General features: G+C 41.8%; 1 protein-coding gene across 13 annotated transcripts in view; it reads right to left on the bottom strand.

Moving 5' to 3' along the window:
• Positions 1–11,578: 11,578 nt before the first annotated feature.
• The window catches only part of LOC133480907 (CLIP-associating protein 1-A-like), a 34,156-nt gene continuing 30,422 nt past the window's right edge, over positions 11,579–15,312 (bottom strand). For all 13 annotated transcript variants that reach the window (XM_061779628.1, XM_061779677.1, XM_061779704.1 and 10 more), the window contains one exon: positions 11,579–13,104. In XM_061779628.1, the coding sequence (XP_061635612.1) occupies positions 13,021–13,104 (84 nt within the window). In that variant the 3' untranslated portion in view covers positions 11,579–13,020. The remainder of the gene's footprint in view (positions 13,105–15,312) is intronic.

Raw genomic sequence — 15,312 nt, 5'->3', positions numbered from 1 at the left:
CAAAAAAAGTGGAACAAATAAGATCAGAAATTAAGTTGTGTGTCATAATGTGAAATGACACAGGGAAAAAGTATTGAACACGCCAACTGGTTTTTATTTAATACTTTGTACAAAGGCCTTTGTTTGCAATGATAGCTTCAAGACGCCTCCTGTGTGGAAAAACTAGTCGCATGCATTGCTCTGGTGTGATTTTGGCCCATTCCTCCACATAAGCAGTTCTTTCCATTGATTTTCGATTGGATTCAAGTCAGGTGATTGGCTGGGCCATTCTAGCAGCTTTATTTTCTTGGCTCTTCTGATTATTTTTTGCACTCCTCTGTCAGAAATCTTGTGAGGAGCACCTGCTCGAGGCAAATTTATGGTGGTATGATTGGCTTTCCACTTAGGTATTATGGCCCCAACTGTGCTCACTAGAACGTTCAGAAGCTTAGCTATGCGCCGGTAACCAATGCCATGGTTATGTTTTGCAACAATTAGTTTGCAATGGGCGGCACGGTAGCCGACTGGTTAGAGCGTCTACCTCACAGTTCTGAGGACTCGGGTTCAATCCCCCGCCTGTGTGGAGTTTGCATGTTCTCCCCGTGCCTGCGTGGGTTTTCTTCGGGCACTCCGGTTTCCTCCCACATCCCAAAAAACATGCATGGTAGGTTAATTGACAACTCTAAATTGCCCGTAGGTGTGAATGTGAATGGTTGTTTGTTTATATGTGCCCTGCGATTGGCTGGCAACCAGTTCAGGGTGTACCCCGCCTCCTGCCCGATGACAGCTGGGATAGGCTCCAGCACTCCCGCGACCCTAGTGAGGAGAAGCGGCTCAGAAAATGGATGTGATGGATAGTTTGCAATGGTCTTGAGACAGCTCTTTGCTCTTACCCATCATGAGAGGTCTCTTGACTCACACCTTGGCAATGAGACCTTTTTGTAGGCCATCAATTAGGACTGAACCATATGATATTAATTTGCACAAACAAGGGGCTGGATTGCTATTTGATTATTGATAGATTGTAGGTGCTGTCTTGGCTTTCCATGCCTTTTTGCACTTCCCTTTTTTCATGTGTTCAATACTTTTTCCCTGTGTCATTTCGCATTTTTACACAACTTAATTTCTGAGTTAATTTTTTTCTACTTTCTTTGTATGCATGGATTACTTGGGTTGTTCCCAACATCTGGTTAAATTTTCAGGTCAATAGCACCTTGGGAAATCTATTTAATGAGAAAAATTGTGCTGCGCTTGTATCTCAGGTTTGCGCTCACAAGTCAAAGCAAAAAAAAAACAAAAAAAAGAAAGAATCAAAATGATGGCTTGTATCTCGAAAACTCTTACGTAGAGTCGCTCGTGTCTCAAGGCACCAATGTATACATTATTGATGAAGAACATAATGGGCATGAATCGATTTACAACAAACCCTTGACCAAGAAATTGTGTGCCTGCTTGACGATCAATGAAATTGCTTCGAGCATTTTACTCAATTGGCAACTCAATAAAAAATTACTTGGGTCCCATTCTGGGTCCTAACACGAAGACTGGACAAAACTGGTTCACAAAATTAACTTCGTCAACACCAGGGAGTCAAGAGGCTTGTTGAAACACTATTATAGTCTTGTTTAGCCTTGTGACATGAACATTGTGATCACAGGAGCATCAAACATTCAGCACCTGATGCAAGGCTGATGTTTCCCAAAGTTAGATTATTCTACCTCCTCCTTTGCACTCAGAGACATGCTGTTCTCTGTGTGGAGCATAGTTTTTCCTCGTAATTAGGAGTGGTGGGGGTGCTTGAGACCCCTTCCAGCCTTTTTGTGTTTGGAGTTAACAGTCAGTCAAAGCTGCGTCCTCCTCTGATGTAAGACTTCAACCAACGTTTCTCTTGGCTGGTCCAACAAAGTGAGCAGAACCATACGAGGCGCCCTGGCTGCCACATTACAGAATATTTATGCTCAGCACAGCTTGGCCTGTCAGCAGCTAATCATGACAAGCATGATGGATGGTGTTTATTTTCTGATGATGGAACGCAACCCTCGCCTGATGAAAATTGGAAGAAAAAGGACAGATCACTCCGACTGGTTCATTAAATTATGAAACCATTTGCATTGATGGCAGCCAAGACATGGCTTGTTGGGGGGAGGCGGGTGACAGAGGCCAGTCCACCCTAGACATCTCCCACTGTCCTTGGCCCCCCACAAACCCTTACAGTGGGCAGAACTGCAAGTAAGGTTGTGCAGAGGTGAAGGTCACATTTTTAGCATATTTAGTTTCTATTATTTTAATATATTATTATTTTACTTGTAGTCACTGATGGTGTAGTGGTACACTCGCCTGACTTTGGTGCAGGCAGCCTGGGTTCAGTTCCCACTCAGTGACGGTATGCATGTGAGTGCGAATGGTTGTCCGTGTCTATGTGTGCCCTGCGACTGACTGGCAACGAGTTCAGGGTGTAGTCTGCCTTTTGCCCGAAGTCAGCTGGGATCGGCTCCAGCGCCCCGTGACACTAACCAGGATAAGCGGTGTTGAAAATGGATGGATGTATATTTTACTTGTTACAAATGTAATTTCTGGTTGCGCTTTTATGTTATATGTAAAGTTTCGTTTCGGTAGTTAAATAACTAAAAAACATTAAAATAAATGAATAATCGTGATTACAATATCAATCAAAATAACCGTGATTATTATATTTTTCCCATAATCACCCAGCCCTAGTGTAGCATCCCCCTTCACACTGTGCAGTCGCGCAGCACCTGCAACATAAACCCAAACAAACATGTCGGATCATATAGCCAATATCATTTACCATAAATAAATTTAAAAATTGACAGCTTATCCATATGAACGGTATCGGCAGTGATCCACAAATCTCACTCATCGATGATCGGTATCAGAATCGGCAGCATAAAACCCTGATCAGAGCACCCCTACAAATCAGTGAGATTAAATGTTAAACCACTTTACCAAAATAATAGCCCTGCGGGCTCTGTTAATTATGAGGATTATGAGTATCATCGAATGAGAGGCTTGTTTATTACGGTGACAAGCACATTATAACGCAATCACAGCGGTACATAGTCAAGTAGGTGAAAAACGTGGAAAATGTGACCAGAGAAGAATAAGAGTAAACTGGGTCATGCGCCCAAACGAGGAGGGTTTTGGTGAAGTCGGATGAAGGAAATGTTTGTTTTCTCTCGAGGTTTCTTTATTTTAGTTTGAACAAATTGAGTACTTCCAAAACTTGTAGTAGTACAAAGACTTATTCCTTGTCAGCTGGTCTAAGCTCATAAATGCACAGACATGACGCTAATGTATAATGTCGCACAATGCTAAAATGCTGCACAAAGGCTATTAATGCTTTTTTTTTCATTAATGCCTGTTCTTTTATGTACAATGTGGATTTAAGAAATACAAATTGTTGATTGAAAAAGGAAACCAATTAGTCGTACGCTATGAAAGTCAAAGGTCTTATTTTCTCTTTTGGATTCAAAATTGCTCTTTAACTCAGCGAAAATATAGTTTTCCCAAATACTCAGTAGAATACACCCCCATTATATTGTTGTATTTTTGTTTAGTAAAACTCTTGCTTTGGGTCCCTGTGCGATGAGGCTGCAAAAATGTTTGCGCCTCAAAATTAGAAGGTTGCTCCTCAAATGAAGAAATAATATGCAAAACTGCTCCTCAAAGATAAAAATTCATTTGGAGCCTCGCATGCGGTTAGCTAGCTAGCAAAGCCTACACCCTGACTATGCATCTAACCAAACCAAACAAAATCTTCTCCAATGAAAATACACCATAGCTTTCTTCACATCACATTGGGTCCTGTATGTGCCGTGCTAATGTAACAGGAAGTCCAGAGTTTTATTGCCTATTGTTGGACACTGTTTGAAGCTGTTATAGATGGAAGAGGAGCAAGACTGAAGTCTCCATCGACCTTAATGAGGGCCGCCGCCTTCATACTCTTAGATGTCACGATGACAGCGTGCATGACGTCACTCACGTTTGCTGCAACTGTAGTTTTCTAACAGCCGAAGGTCCGTCCGTAGGCGAGTAACACACATCCAGAAAGATTGGTACAATTCTCCAGTCTCATTCAGTCATCTCTCTTGCTTCACTTTCCTTTTTAGCACAACTCTCATTCCTCTCCACGTCCACCTGGATAGCTGCCCGTTAAGGCGCAAAACAACAAGCGCTGATACGGAATGTCACGGCCAAAAATAGTCCACAATTGGTCCAATCAACGTACAATGAACATTGAATTACAAAAAAGGATGAAAAAAATAATAATAAATGAAATTAAAAAGAAAAATTAGCAGAGCTCTTGTAACATGCTGCCAACTCAAAAGTGCCATGTTTGGACTTTTTTTATTTACACGCAGATCTCAATAAATTTGAATATTATTTTTTTTTTAAAGCCCATTTATTTCATCCATCCATTTTCTGAGCCGCTTATCCTCACAAGGGTCGCGGGCCTATCCCAGCTGTCATCGGACAGGAGGCAGGGTACCCCCTGAAGTGGTTGCCAGCCAATCGCAGGGCACATACAAACAAACAACCAACCAACGCACTCACATTCACACCTACGGGCAATTTAGAGTGTCCAATTAATGCATGTTTTGGGGATGTGGGAGGAAACCGGAGTTCCCGGAGAAAACCCACGCAGGCACGGGGAGAACATGCAAACTCCACACAGGCAGGGTCGGGGATTGAACCCCGCTCCTCAGAACTGTGAGGCCGACGCTCTAACCAGTCGTCCACCGTGCCGCCCCATTTATTTCAGTACTCATAAATTACACAGATTCACTAAGCACTTGGGAAAATATTTTTAAATATATATATATATTTTTTTAATGGTTTGTTACATAATATTCTTGTTCCTAGAAATTGTAAATTTGGGGGTTTGTTTGCTGCAAGCTATACTCATCTAAATCATATAGATACAGTACATTTGATTAAAAAAAAAAATCACTTGATATTTCATTGTCACTGATAGTGTAGTGGTACACTCGCCTGACTTTGGTGCAGGCAGTGTGGGTTCAGTTCCCACTCAGTGACGGTGTGAGTGTGAGTGCGAATGGTTGTCTGTGTCTATATGTGCCCTGCGACTGACTAGCGACCAGTTCAGGGTGTAGTTTGCCTTTCGCTCGAAGTCAGCTGGGATAGGCTCCGGTGACCCTAACCAGGAAAAGTGGTGTGGAAAATGGATGGATGGATATTTCATTCTGAGTATGTGTAGTGTATCTCTATAATTTGAGTTTCACTTTTTTAATTGAACTACCTAATTAAATTAAGCTTTTGTTATTCTAATTTACTGAGATATACCTGTAGTTTTGCGGTTCAAACATGTAACGATGTGTAGGCATAAGAAGGTTGCTTGACAAAGTAGCATCCATTTTTCAGCACGATATGGTTTCACATATTCTGCGGACACAGAGACAATGGTTTGATTTTGAATGATTTTGAAGCCTAATGTTTTTATATAATAGGTGCCGATTTGACAGAGTTGTTAATGACACTGTGGTGTCCCAAATTTAGGAGACATTTATTTATTTTCACTTATAACCACTTTCATATACAGTACTTTAAGACAGAGTACCGGAACTTCCAGTATGGTATATAAAAAAAAAAAAAAAAAAAAGTTTCAGATGAGTTTTGTGTTGTGTTGAAAACAACAGTTTCCATCATCAGCCTCAAAGGTAAACAAGTAGAGCAATGGAGTCAAGTCAGACAAGATGGATCAGACGGTATGAAGATAAGCTAGGATGTTAGAACAGAACTTAGCTCCATGTGAAACAGCGTCAGAGTCACGGTGATTAATAATGAAAGCAGACGTCCTCCCAGGTGGACAGAGGGTGTCAAGCGGACAGGTGTCAGTGCAGCTCGGGGATGACAGTCAATGAAGTTGTCTCCATATTAAGCAGACAGCTGAGGCCTCTTATATGGGCACGGTGCGAGAACCTGCCGGGTCTGCATCTCATCAGCTGGACCCGGGGCAAGCGGCGGAGACAGGGGAGGAAGTGTTCGGGCCTCTTCACTTCACGTCTTCCCATCCAGAGACTGGAAATGACCCTGCGCCTCTGCCAGTCTCGCCAACACTTCTCCCATCATGCACCGCGGCTGCACGCAGCTCCCATGAGCCTCGCCTCGCTCCCTGCCATCTGCCGTGATTTATAGAAAAGGGCCGATGATTTATGGGCCAGTCATCTCACAATGAAGTTGTTCTCTTTCATTTGCGTGACCTGCCGACCTAGCCGCCACTCGCTGCCAGGTTGGGGAGAAGCACGCTAATCATGCACTATGAGGGCTTTTAAACAAGCTGGGGAGGAAGGGGTTGCAAATAGGCCCCTTAATGAAATTAATTTTCAACAGCGTGCGCGTGTTAATGAAAGCCAGACAGAGGATGTATCCAACACACAAACTGGCCTCTAGAAAACCCTCATTGGGTACCAGTGATGCACAGGCTTGCTTAAAGATGGCTCGGTGCAGTTGCCAATAGGACCTGGATCACAACAACCATGCTGTCCTGTATAACCAAATGGCCACATGCTCTCTCAGGTAGCTTCTAATAAACCTGAACAGAAACAATCATCCGCTCGACAAGGAAACATCCCTGAAAAGAAGTCTTGGCCAACTTCAGTTTGACCATATACAAAATATCCAGAGAATATTTGAGTTTCAAAGTAACAGAGCTGTACTGCTTCATACGGTAACATGTGAAGCTCATCATCACATCCATTTTCTACAGCGTTTGTCCTCACTAGGGTCACGGGTGAGCAGGAGCCTATCCCAGCTGACTGTGAGCGAGAGACAGTATAGACCCTGGACTGGTTGCCAGCCAATTGCAAGACACATTTACACAAATATTTACAATCCAATTCACACCGATACAGACAACTTTCAGTCGTCAAGGAACTTAACATGCACGTTTTGGAATGGGGGAGGAAGCTGGAGTACCTGGAGTGAACCCACACAAGCATGGGAGCAACAACCTAAACAAGGCCAAACCAAGATTTGAACCCCGAACTTCAGAACTGTGAGGCAGATGTGACAACCACAAGGTCACTGTGCTTCCCTCATCTGCACAACATAACAATTCCCAATCAAATGTTTTTAGAATGAATTATCCTAAATTTCATCGAGTCGTGAAGTAATTGCACCCCCCCCCCAAAAAAATAAAATAAAATAAATAAATAAATATATATATATATATATATATATATATATATATATACTCACACACACACACTTTGTTGTACTACTAACATTTAGTCTCATTTTTGAGACTTCTATTCTTAAACTGTATATGTTGGTGTTATGGTACTGAGTGTATGGTAGAAACTGTACAGTATTTGAGACAACAAAATCAGCTTTTGCTAAATGGTTAGCATTAGCGCGCTAGCGATTACCATTTTAGGTTTAAAAAAAAACGCTAACTACTATTCAGCTCACTCATACATCATGGTATATGTACATTACACATCTAATAGTGTTGTAAAAATCGCTTACAGACGCTCCTATGTCGTTTTTGGCAAAGTTTATCAGTGGCCCCAACACTGCATCCGTCTGCAATAAATGTCCGTGTTAAACATTGGTTCCGTTGGTTCAAACATGGTTCTGGACAGAACCTTTTCTTTTTTAGTCCCGGCGGAGCTTCGAGGCAGAAGTTCTGCATCAACCTATATTTGAAGTTGACTTTCCCGAGAGAGCGTCTGCCTCACAGTTCTGAGGACCGGGGTTCAATCCCCGACGCCAAATGTGTGGCGTTTGCATGTTCTCCCCGTGCCTGTGTGGGTTTTCTCCGGGCACTCTGGTTTCCTCCCATATCCCCCCCCCCCCCCAAAAAAAAACATGCATGGTAGGTTAATTGACCACACTAAATTGCCCGTGTGTGAATGTGAGTGCAATTGGTTGTTTGTTTCTATGTGCCCTGCGGGTTCAAATCCATCCTCTCCTGTGTGGAATTTGCATGTTCTCCCCCTGCCTGCATGGGTTTTCTCCCACATCCCAAAAAGGTGCATGGTAGGTTGATTGAAGACTCTAAATTGCCCGTAGATGTGAATGTGAGTGCGAGTGCTTGTTTGTTGATACGTGCCCTGCAAATGGCTGGCAACCAGTTCAGGGTGTACCCCGCCTCTCGCCCAGACTCAGCTGGGATAGGCTCATTCGCGCCAACCTGGCTTGACGTAGCCACCGGCATGAACAACGATGGAAGGAGCTCCAAAGTTACAATTTGTATTTAAGGATTTCATGTTGTCGAAAAAATCTGCAAAAACAGGATGGTAACTTGCATGGTTTGCAATTTACGCATTAGACACAACAACGACGATGTCGAACTTAATCCGTCACTACAAAACTCACAAAGACAGGTAAAATAATTGAACACTTAAGATAGCTGGTCAAACATTAAGTTTCATAGGCTGGTTTGGGACGATTAAAAATAAAAATGACGTGACTGTGAACGTTTTAGTACAGCTAAGTAACGTAACAAGGAGTGGGACGGTTTATGATAATTATCCGAACCTTTCGTTTCGGTCCATATAAGCACGCAAAGTCTTTCTCTCTCATGCACTCGAGAGCAGAAAGTAGTGTCTAAAATATAATCCCAACCGCTGAATGCAGAAGAAGTGAAGCGGCTTGCTAGCATTGTGGAGATTAACAATAACAACAAAGGTGTGGTGACGTTTGGGGTGTAAATCTGCTGTAGGGGATCACTTTGCATTTCAATCACGGCGATAAAAATGTTGATAAGTGCGTTCCACTTTTAGTAAGTACAGTACAAATTTTGAGTAGCTCTGTGTGAATATAATTTCCACACTACTGAACGTGTTTATTGAAGTTTCACCATTAAAATGTCATCTGTGTTGGCTCTGTGATAAAGCTTTCTGCACTATGTGTTTGAAATTGAGCCCACAGCATGTGAAACATAACCTATAATCTAATGATAATTGTCAATTGTCCAGAGTCAGTGCTTCTTAATAAATTAACAAACTCGACTGAGGGATTTAATTAAAGTGGACAAGGAATGCAGATTTTCTTCGCATTACTTTTTCGTTGAAGAATGGCAACTTTTTTCTGTGATGTATTATTCCCTTAATTCTGAATCTCTTTCATTCTCCATATTTGACCAACAGAAAACAGTCTTGGCTTGTGCTTGTGTTATCATAAGAACCGTAAGAGGTACCAGACTGTCATCACCATGTACATGAAATACAACTTTACGACAGCTCAGTGCAATAAATTCAGTCAATCATAATCTGTTGTTGATCATTTAACTTTTATAGGGTGTGAATAATATTTTTAGTGTTATGATTTATGGTGGAAAAATGTGAAAAACATTTTATTACCACTCCAATATATTCTGCGAATGGAGCAAGATTGTGTGACTTGACTTGCGGCCTGCTTAAACCAAGTAATGACGTGACTTGCCCCCCCCACACACACACACACACAGTGACTTGAGACTTGCACAAATGTGACTTCCTCCCACCTCTGGCTATTACAGTGAATACTGGGACTTGTAGTTTTAGCGGTTGTGGCCTCGATTTATTTTCTAACTAGCTTGATAAAACATTTATACAAACATTTTGCGGCAAATACAAAATGGAATGTACATACCCTGTGTCTCGTTGTTGGAAAATAACTATAATACGCAGAGATATTTTTAGGTTGTTGAGGTGAAATTTAGGCTCTAGTACAAACTCACCGAATCAGCGTAAGCGTTTCTGCCACCAAGTCAAGTGACATGGAGCCTGCGAACGGACTCTTTAGCCAAATGCAACATCAGGAGTCTTAGAACAAACAAGATAAAAGTGGCTATAGTGGTAGTTTAGGTTTTCAACAACGTTAACTCAAGTGTCACAGCTCTGTTGTGTTTTACTAAAAAGAGAGCTTATCCAACAATCCAGCAATATTTGTAATGTATTGTTCCAAGATTGCAAGAAAGACTAAACTCAGAGCGCCATCTGCTGATGAAAAGTAGTCAATAATTAGGCCTTAAGCATGGACGAGTGATTGGAAAAGTACAAGTCAACAGACAACAATGACAATTAATATTTAAGTCTCAATTGTGACATAAATCGTTGCAGTCAGTCTGCTGAATATAAATATAGTAATGGGAACGGGAGGGGTGCATGCGTGTAGGTGCTTTCAATGGAATTTATTGGCAACATACTAACAACCTCTCTTCACTCACAAGTCCGCTTGCTCCAAGACGGGCTTTGGTCTACTATCGGAAAAGGTGTGTGTAACTAAAGGCACGGGTACAAGATGACACTAATAGTGGAACATTCAACGTTAACGGCCCCGCTTAGACAAGGCCATGGAAAATGGATGCCGTCTCTTCAAAGGGTTTGATGACAGGATGTGAAGGGCTGAGCCATATATGAGGCACATTCGTACAAAATGATTGCCGTGATTATTTCTTTCTAATCATTAAGTTGTAACATTTGGACTTAACGATTAAGACCAAACTTTGATTTTAAAACATCAGTTTAAATTTCCCGTCTCTCTTTTCAGCCCAACACAATCTTTTGAGAGGAAATGCATTAGGTGAACGGTCGTGAGGACAACAATGACTTTCACAGGATGGCTCAAGGTCATTGACATCACTTACTTGCATGGCGGTGCTCCCGAGGCCGGGCCCCCCGGGCTAGATGACTGCTTGGTGTTGGGGCTGACCTCTCATGGCCCGAGGCTGCTCCTTGGGTTCCCCCCCCCCCGCCCCCACTTATCGGGTGCCCCTAGCCGCCCTCCTTTCCAACAAACAAGGGACACTCTCCCGCCCTCGGGCTAGGCGGGTACTGGCTGCATCGCGGGCCCTGCGGGTTGGAGGTGGCTGGGCGTGTGGGGTGGTTGGCTGGGGGGGTGGCATTGCGTCCCTGCGGCCCGAGCTGGGTGGCCGGTTGTCGGGCCACCTCGGTGGGGCCGGCGGACCGCCCTGGGTCCCCCGGTGTGGGACGTGTCCCGATCCCGCCCCTCGATTGATTGGGTGGGATCCCCAGCCTCCGTGGTGCGGCCACAGCAATTACAGGACACTTCTGTCAGTCTTTGTGCATGCAAAACGGTATCAATTTACTTGCATGTATCCGAAGGCACACACCCCTAGGACTCTTTCACTGGGTGTGGGGTCACCCACTTACTACAACAAATAACTCATGGATATGCAAATCGCTTGTGGATCCCATCACTTACACTCTCGTCCTGTAGACTTTTATAATTTACATAATTAATGCCACCACACTTCAGTTGTACAGCCGGGTTCACGACCCCTTGTCCTGCATGCTTCTTCTCCTGTCCTTCCCTCACAGGGTGTAGAACTACAGCCTCATGCAACACTCATATTTAATGTTTCATTGTTGTAGATAATGTAATGATTTACTTCTCTCATCCTGTTTACAATTAGTGCTTTGTATTTTGTCTTTGTTTCTCTCTCCCTTCTAGAAACTTTGTTCTGTTCGACTGATCAAGTCTGATTCTCAATAAAGCTCAATTATAATACCACAGCGGAAGCTTAAAAACTCCACTGTGACAGTAAAACTGTTCCGGCATAAAAGGGATACAGATTTTCCATTCTGCTTGACCGAACAGGACAAAAAAAGACAATTCTGATAGTTTATTTAAGTCTCAATTGTGACATAAATACTTGCAGTCAGTCTGCTGAATATAAATATAGTGGCGGGGAACGGGAGGAGTGCATGCATGTAGGTGCTTTCAATGGGATTTATTGGCAACATACTAACAACCTCTCTTCACTCACAAGTCCGCTTGCTCCAAGACAGGCTTTGGTCTACTATCGGAAAAGGTGTGTGTAACTAAAGGCACGGGTACAAGATGACACTGAAAGTGGAACATTCAACGTTAACAGCCCCACTTTGACAAAGTCTCTTCAAAGGGTTTGATGACAGGATGTGCAGCTCAGAGCCATATATGAGGCACATTTGTACAAAATGATTGCCGTGTGATTATTTTTTTCTAAACATTAAGTTGTAGCATTTGGACTTAATGATTAAGTCCAAATTTAGATTTTAAAACAGTTTAAATTTCCCGTGTCTCTTTTCAGCCCAACGCAATCTTTGAGAGGAAATGCAGTAGGTGATCGGTCATGAGGACAATGACTTTCACAGGCTGGTTCAAGGTCATTGTCACCATCAGCGAGCTTTTCCACTACAGATGCTGATTGTCTGCTTTGTATTGTTAGAACTCAAACTTAACAAATTTCCTTACAGAACATTATTTAAAAGCATCTAACGTATGTTTTCAACATCGACCTTGTTTCGTGTAATATATAAATGTGATGTTTAGTATAATATATAAAACATTGACAGTGGTCTTAACCCAGTAACTGGACTGCTTTGTTGAGGACCGAGCTCAGGATGGAGCTTCAGAAGATCGTCTACTTGTCAGTAGTGAAATACAAGAACTGAATTTATGACCTACACAAACACGTTTGAAGGTGTATCACCTAATGTTCTATTAAAGATAGAGAAATTAAAAGATATAAATGTGTATTTAGATTTCTCACTAAAGATTCTGGAAAAGAAGTGTCCTATGGAACAGAACGGAATGTAGTGTCTTCAAATGATTGTGTTTCACTTCATTTAAACAAAGATGTACTGTTAGGCTCAAAACTCTGTTAAGCTTCAAATCACTGGCCAGCCAAGTGATCCTCTGCTGCATAGACAAATCAGCTTTTAGAAGACACGCCTTCCTCTCATCTTCCAGGAAGTCAGTAGATGCTTTCAGCAGGGGGCAGCAATTGGTGATACAGCTCTTCAATAAAATAAGTGTGTTGGTGAACAGCATTCTTTCACTATTTGATGCAAGAGGGTGAACATTTTCCAAGGAGTCCCACTTGAAGGGGTGGGCTGGAGGGGGACTTGTTTAGGCACATCTTCTGCTTTCATCGTACATCATGGAAAAAGCTCACGACATAGCTTTCAAGATGCTGATTTTTGCTGTGAGATAGCATTACGTGGAAAATGGCAGAAAGAATGCCAAAATGGTGCTGACAGAGTGAACGTCTTAAAAGTTAGAAGCAGGTTAGTAGGAAGAGATGTCGGAAGAACTGCTGCTATTGCTCGTGGATGCCTGGGCCCTCTTAATGTACAGGTTGAGCAGCTTCATCTGGAAAAAGAAACATCAGCACGGTTAGGTCATGATTGAGACTGGTTCATTTGCTCCCACAGTCTTTTTTTTCTTTCGTATGAGCCATGCAGCTTGTGTCAGTCGTTACAGCGAGCTCATTGCATTCTCCTCCGCCTAATTTTTTTAATGTATAGAGCTGTTTTTCACCAGCCCACGCTATTTAGCATTCACAGACTTTCTATAAATGCATTGCAGCACTGTTACACTGTATTCTGTTAGTTTTGTTCACATTATCCTACTGTCAGCCTGACACTTCTTTACCCATGTCTGGTTTTTAATCTTTAAAAGGTAGCACATTATGCTACAACAGCGAACTGGGGTTGATTTACTCCAGTCAATTTAGTTTTTAGAGCACTTGAAAAAAATAAAAAAATAAAACTGTACCTGAAACAAAGGGTAAACCAGTGTACTGTGCAATTGTGAAAGTATCATCTGGGTTATTAAAAACTGAAACAGAAATACTGTAAGCAAAAATAATTTGTAGTGCAAGAACAGTCTAATAACTAACTAATAAAATCACTTTAACATATAAAAACAAGTACGACTCTACAAAAAGAAAAGAAAATGCGTAGCAAAGAATGATAATTGACTGAACAGAGGTCCCTAAAACAAGGTGACAAGAATAGTTTAGAAACAAATGTAAAGTTGAATAATTCGGTCTGGAAACCATGTTCAAATGTGCTTCCAAATATAAAAATTTTTAATGTTACAGTTAGAAAAATATGCTTCTGCACTTATAAACTGTATTCTATGTATTATAGCTCCCTATTATCTTTTGTTTTAGAGCGAGGATAATAAAGAAGACTATGTTCTAATCTCTCTGATAATGCCTTATCAACTTGCTGCGAGACAAAGCAAGATGTCTGTGCTTGGAGGGGGCCAGTTGCATGAGGCAGATGATAACTGCCTGTTCATGTGTGGATACCGTAATTTCTCATGTATAATGTGCAATACCCCCCCCCCCCCCCCAAAAAGAAAATCATCAGAAGTCGATAGAGTGTTTTATTTTTTTAGGGGGTACCTAGGGGTTGTGAAAAAGGTGTACACTGAACCCCCACTATTCATGGGAGATATGTACCAGGCTGGATCGCAAATAGCGAAAATCTGCAGATAATTGACGTTATTTGCATTGAAAAAAATATATATATACAGTGTGGGGAAAAAATTATTAGACCACCCTTGCTTCTTCAATTTCTTGTTCATTTTAATGCCTGCGATCACTAAAGAAGAAAGAAAACCATGGAAAAGGGCTAGATATCAGCTCTTCGAGGGACACAGTGTAGGAATTACTCCAATCTAGCGTTGAAATCGTGTATTGCATCCCAAAAGAATAGTGCACTCTCGACTCTCAGTTTTTCAAACGCGTATTGCAACGATGGTAGCTGTCGTATATATAAAAAAAAAAAAAACACAAAGAACAAAAACACTGTCTAACAAAACTGAATGAAAAAGGTTAGCTTTAGGATAATTTATGTAGCGTTGACTTACTCGTCGAGGAACAATTTGGCAACTTCAGTTTCAAGATGGCAGACTATTATGGCGCTCCCCTACTGGGTCATCACTCTTATGTATAAATAAATGTAAAATTCTTCGCTTACAAGAATGTATCAGATTATTAGCAGCGGTCATAATAAACCAATGATAACACATATAAACGCAGACATAGATTTTGGCCTGTAAATGAAAATGTTACTGTGTCCCTTTAAATTAAACTCATGAGTTGTTTTTGTCTTCATCATTATATTTGTCCAAACAAATATAACTTAAGTTGTACCAAGCATTAAAAAATGAACAAGAAAATGAAGAAACAAAAGTGGTATAGTAATCTTTTTCATGACTACCGGTATGTATATATATTTTTTTGTTTGGTTTAAAAACCCCAAAAACCTCTAATTAGCAGGGATAAACCGCCAGTACGCGTTTTCGGGGTTGCATCCATCCATCCATTTTCTGAGCCGCTTCTCCTCACTAGGGTCGCAGGCGTGCTGGAGCCTATCCCAGCTATCATCGGGCAGGAGGCGGGGTACACCCTGAACTGGTTGCCAGCCAATCGCAGGGCACATATAAACAAACAACCATTCGCACTCACATTCACACCTACGGGCAATTTAGAGTCTCCAATTAATGCATGTTTTTGGGATGTGGGAGGAAATCAGAGTGCACGGGGAGAACATGCAAACTCCACAC

This window comes from Phyllopteryx taeniolatus, chromosome 1 (genome assembly GCF_024500385.1).
Source record: "Phyllopteryx taeniolatus isolate TA_2022b chromosome 1, UOR_Ptae_1.2, whole genome shotgun sequence".
NCBI lineage: Eukaryota > Metazoa > Chordata > Actinopteri > Syngnathiformes > Syngnathidae > Phyllopteryx > Phyllopteryx taeniolatus.
The sequence above is the reverse complement of the archived record's forward strand: the minus strand, read 5'-3'. Positions and strand labels throughout refer to the sequence as shown.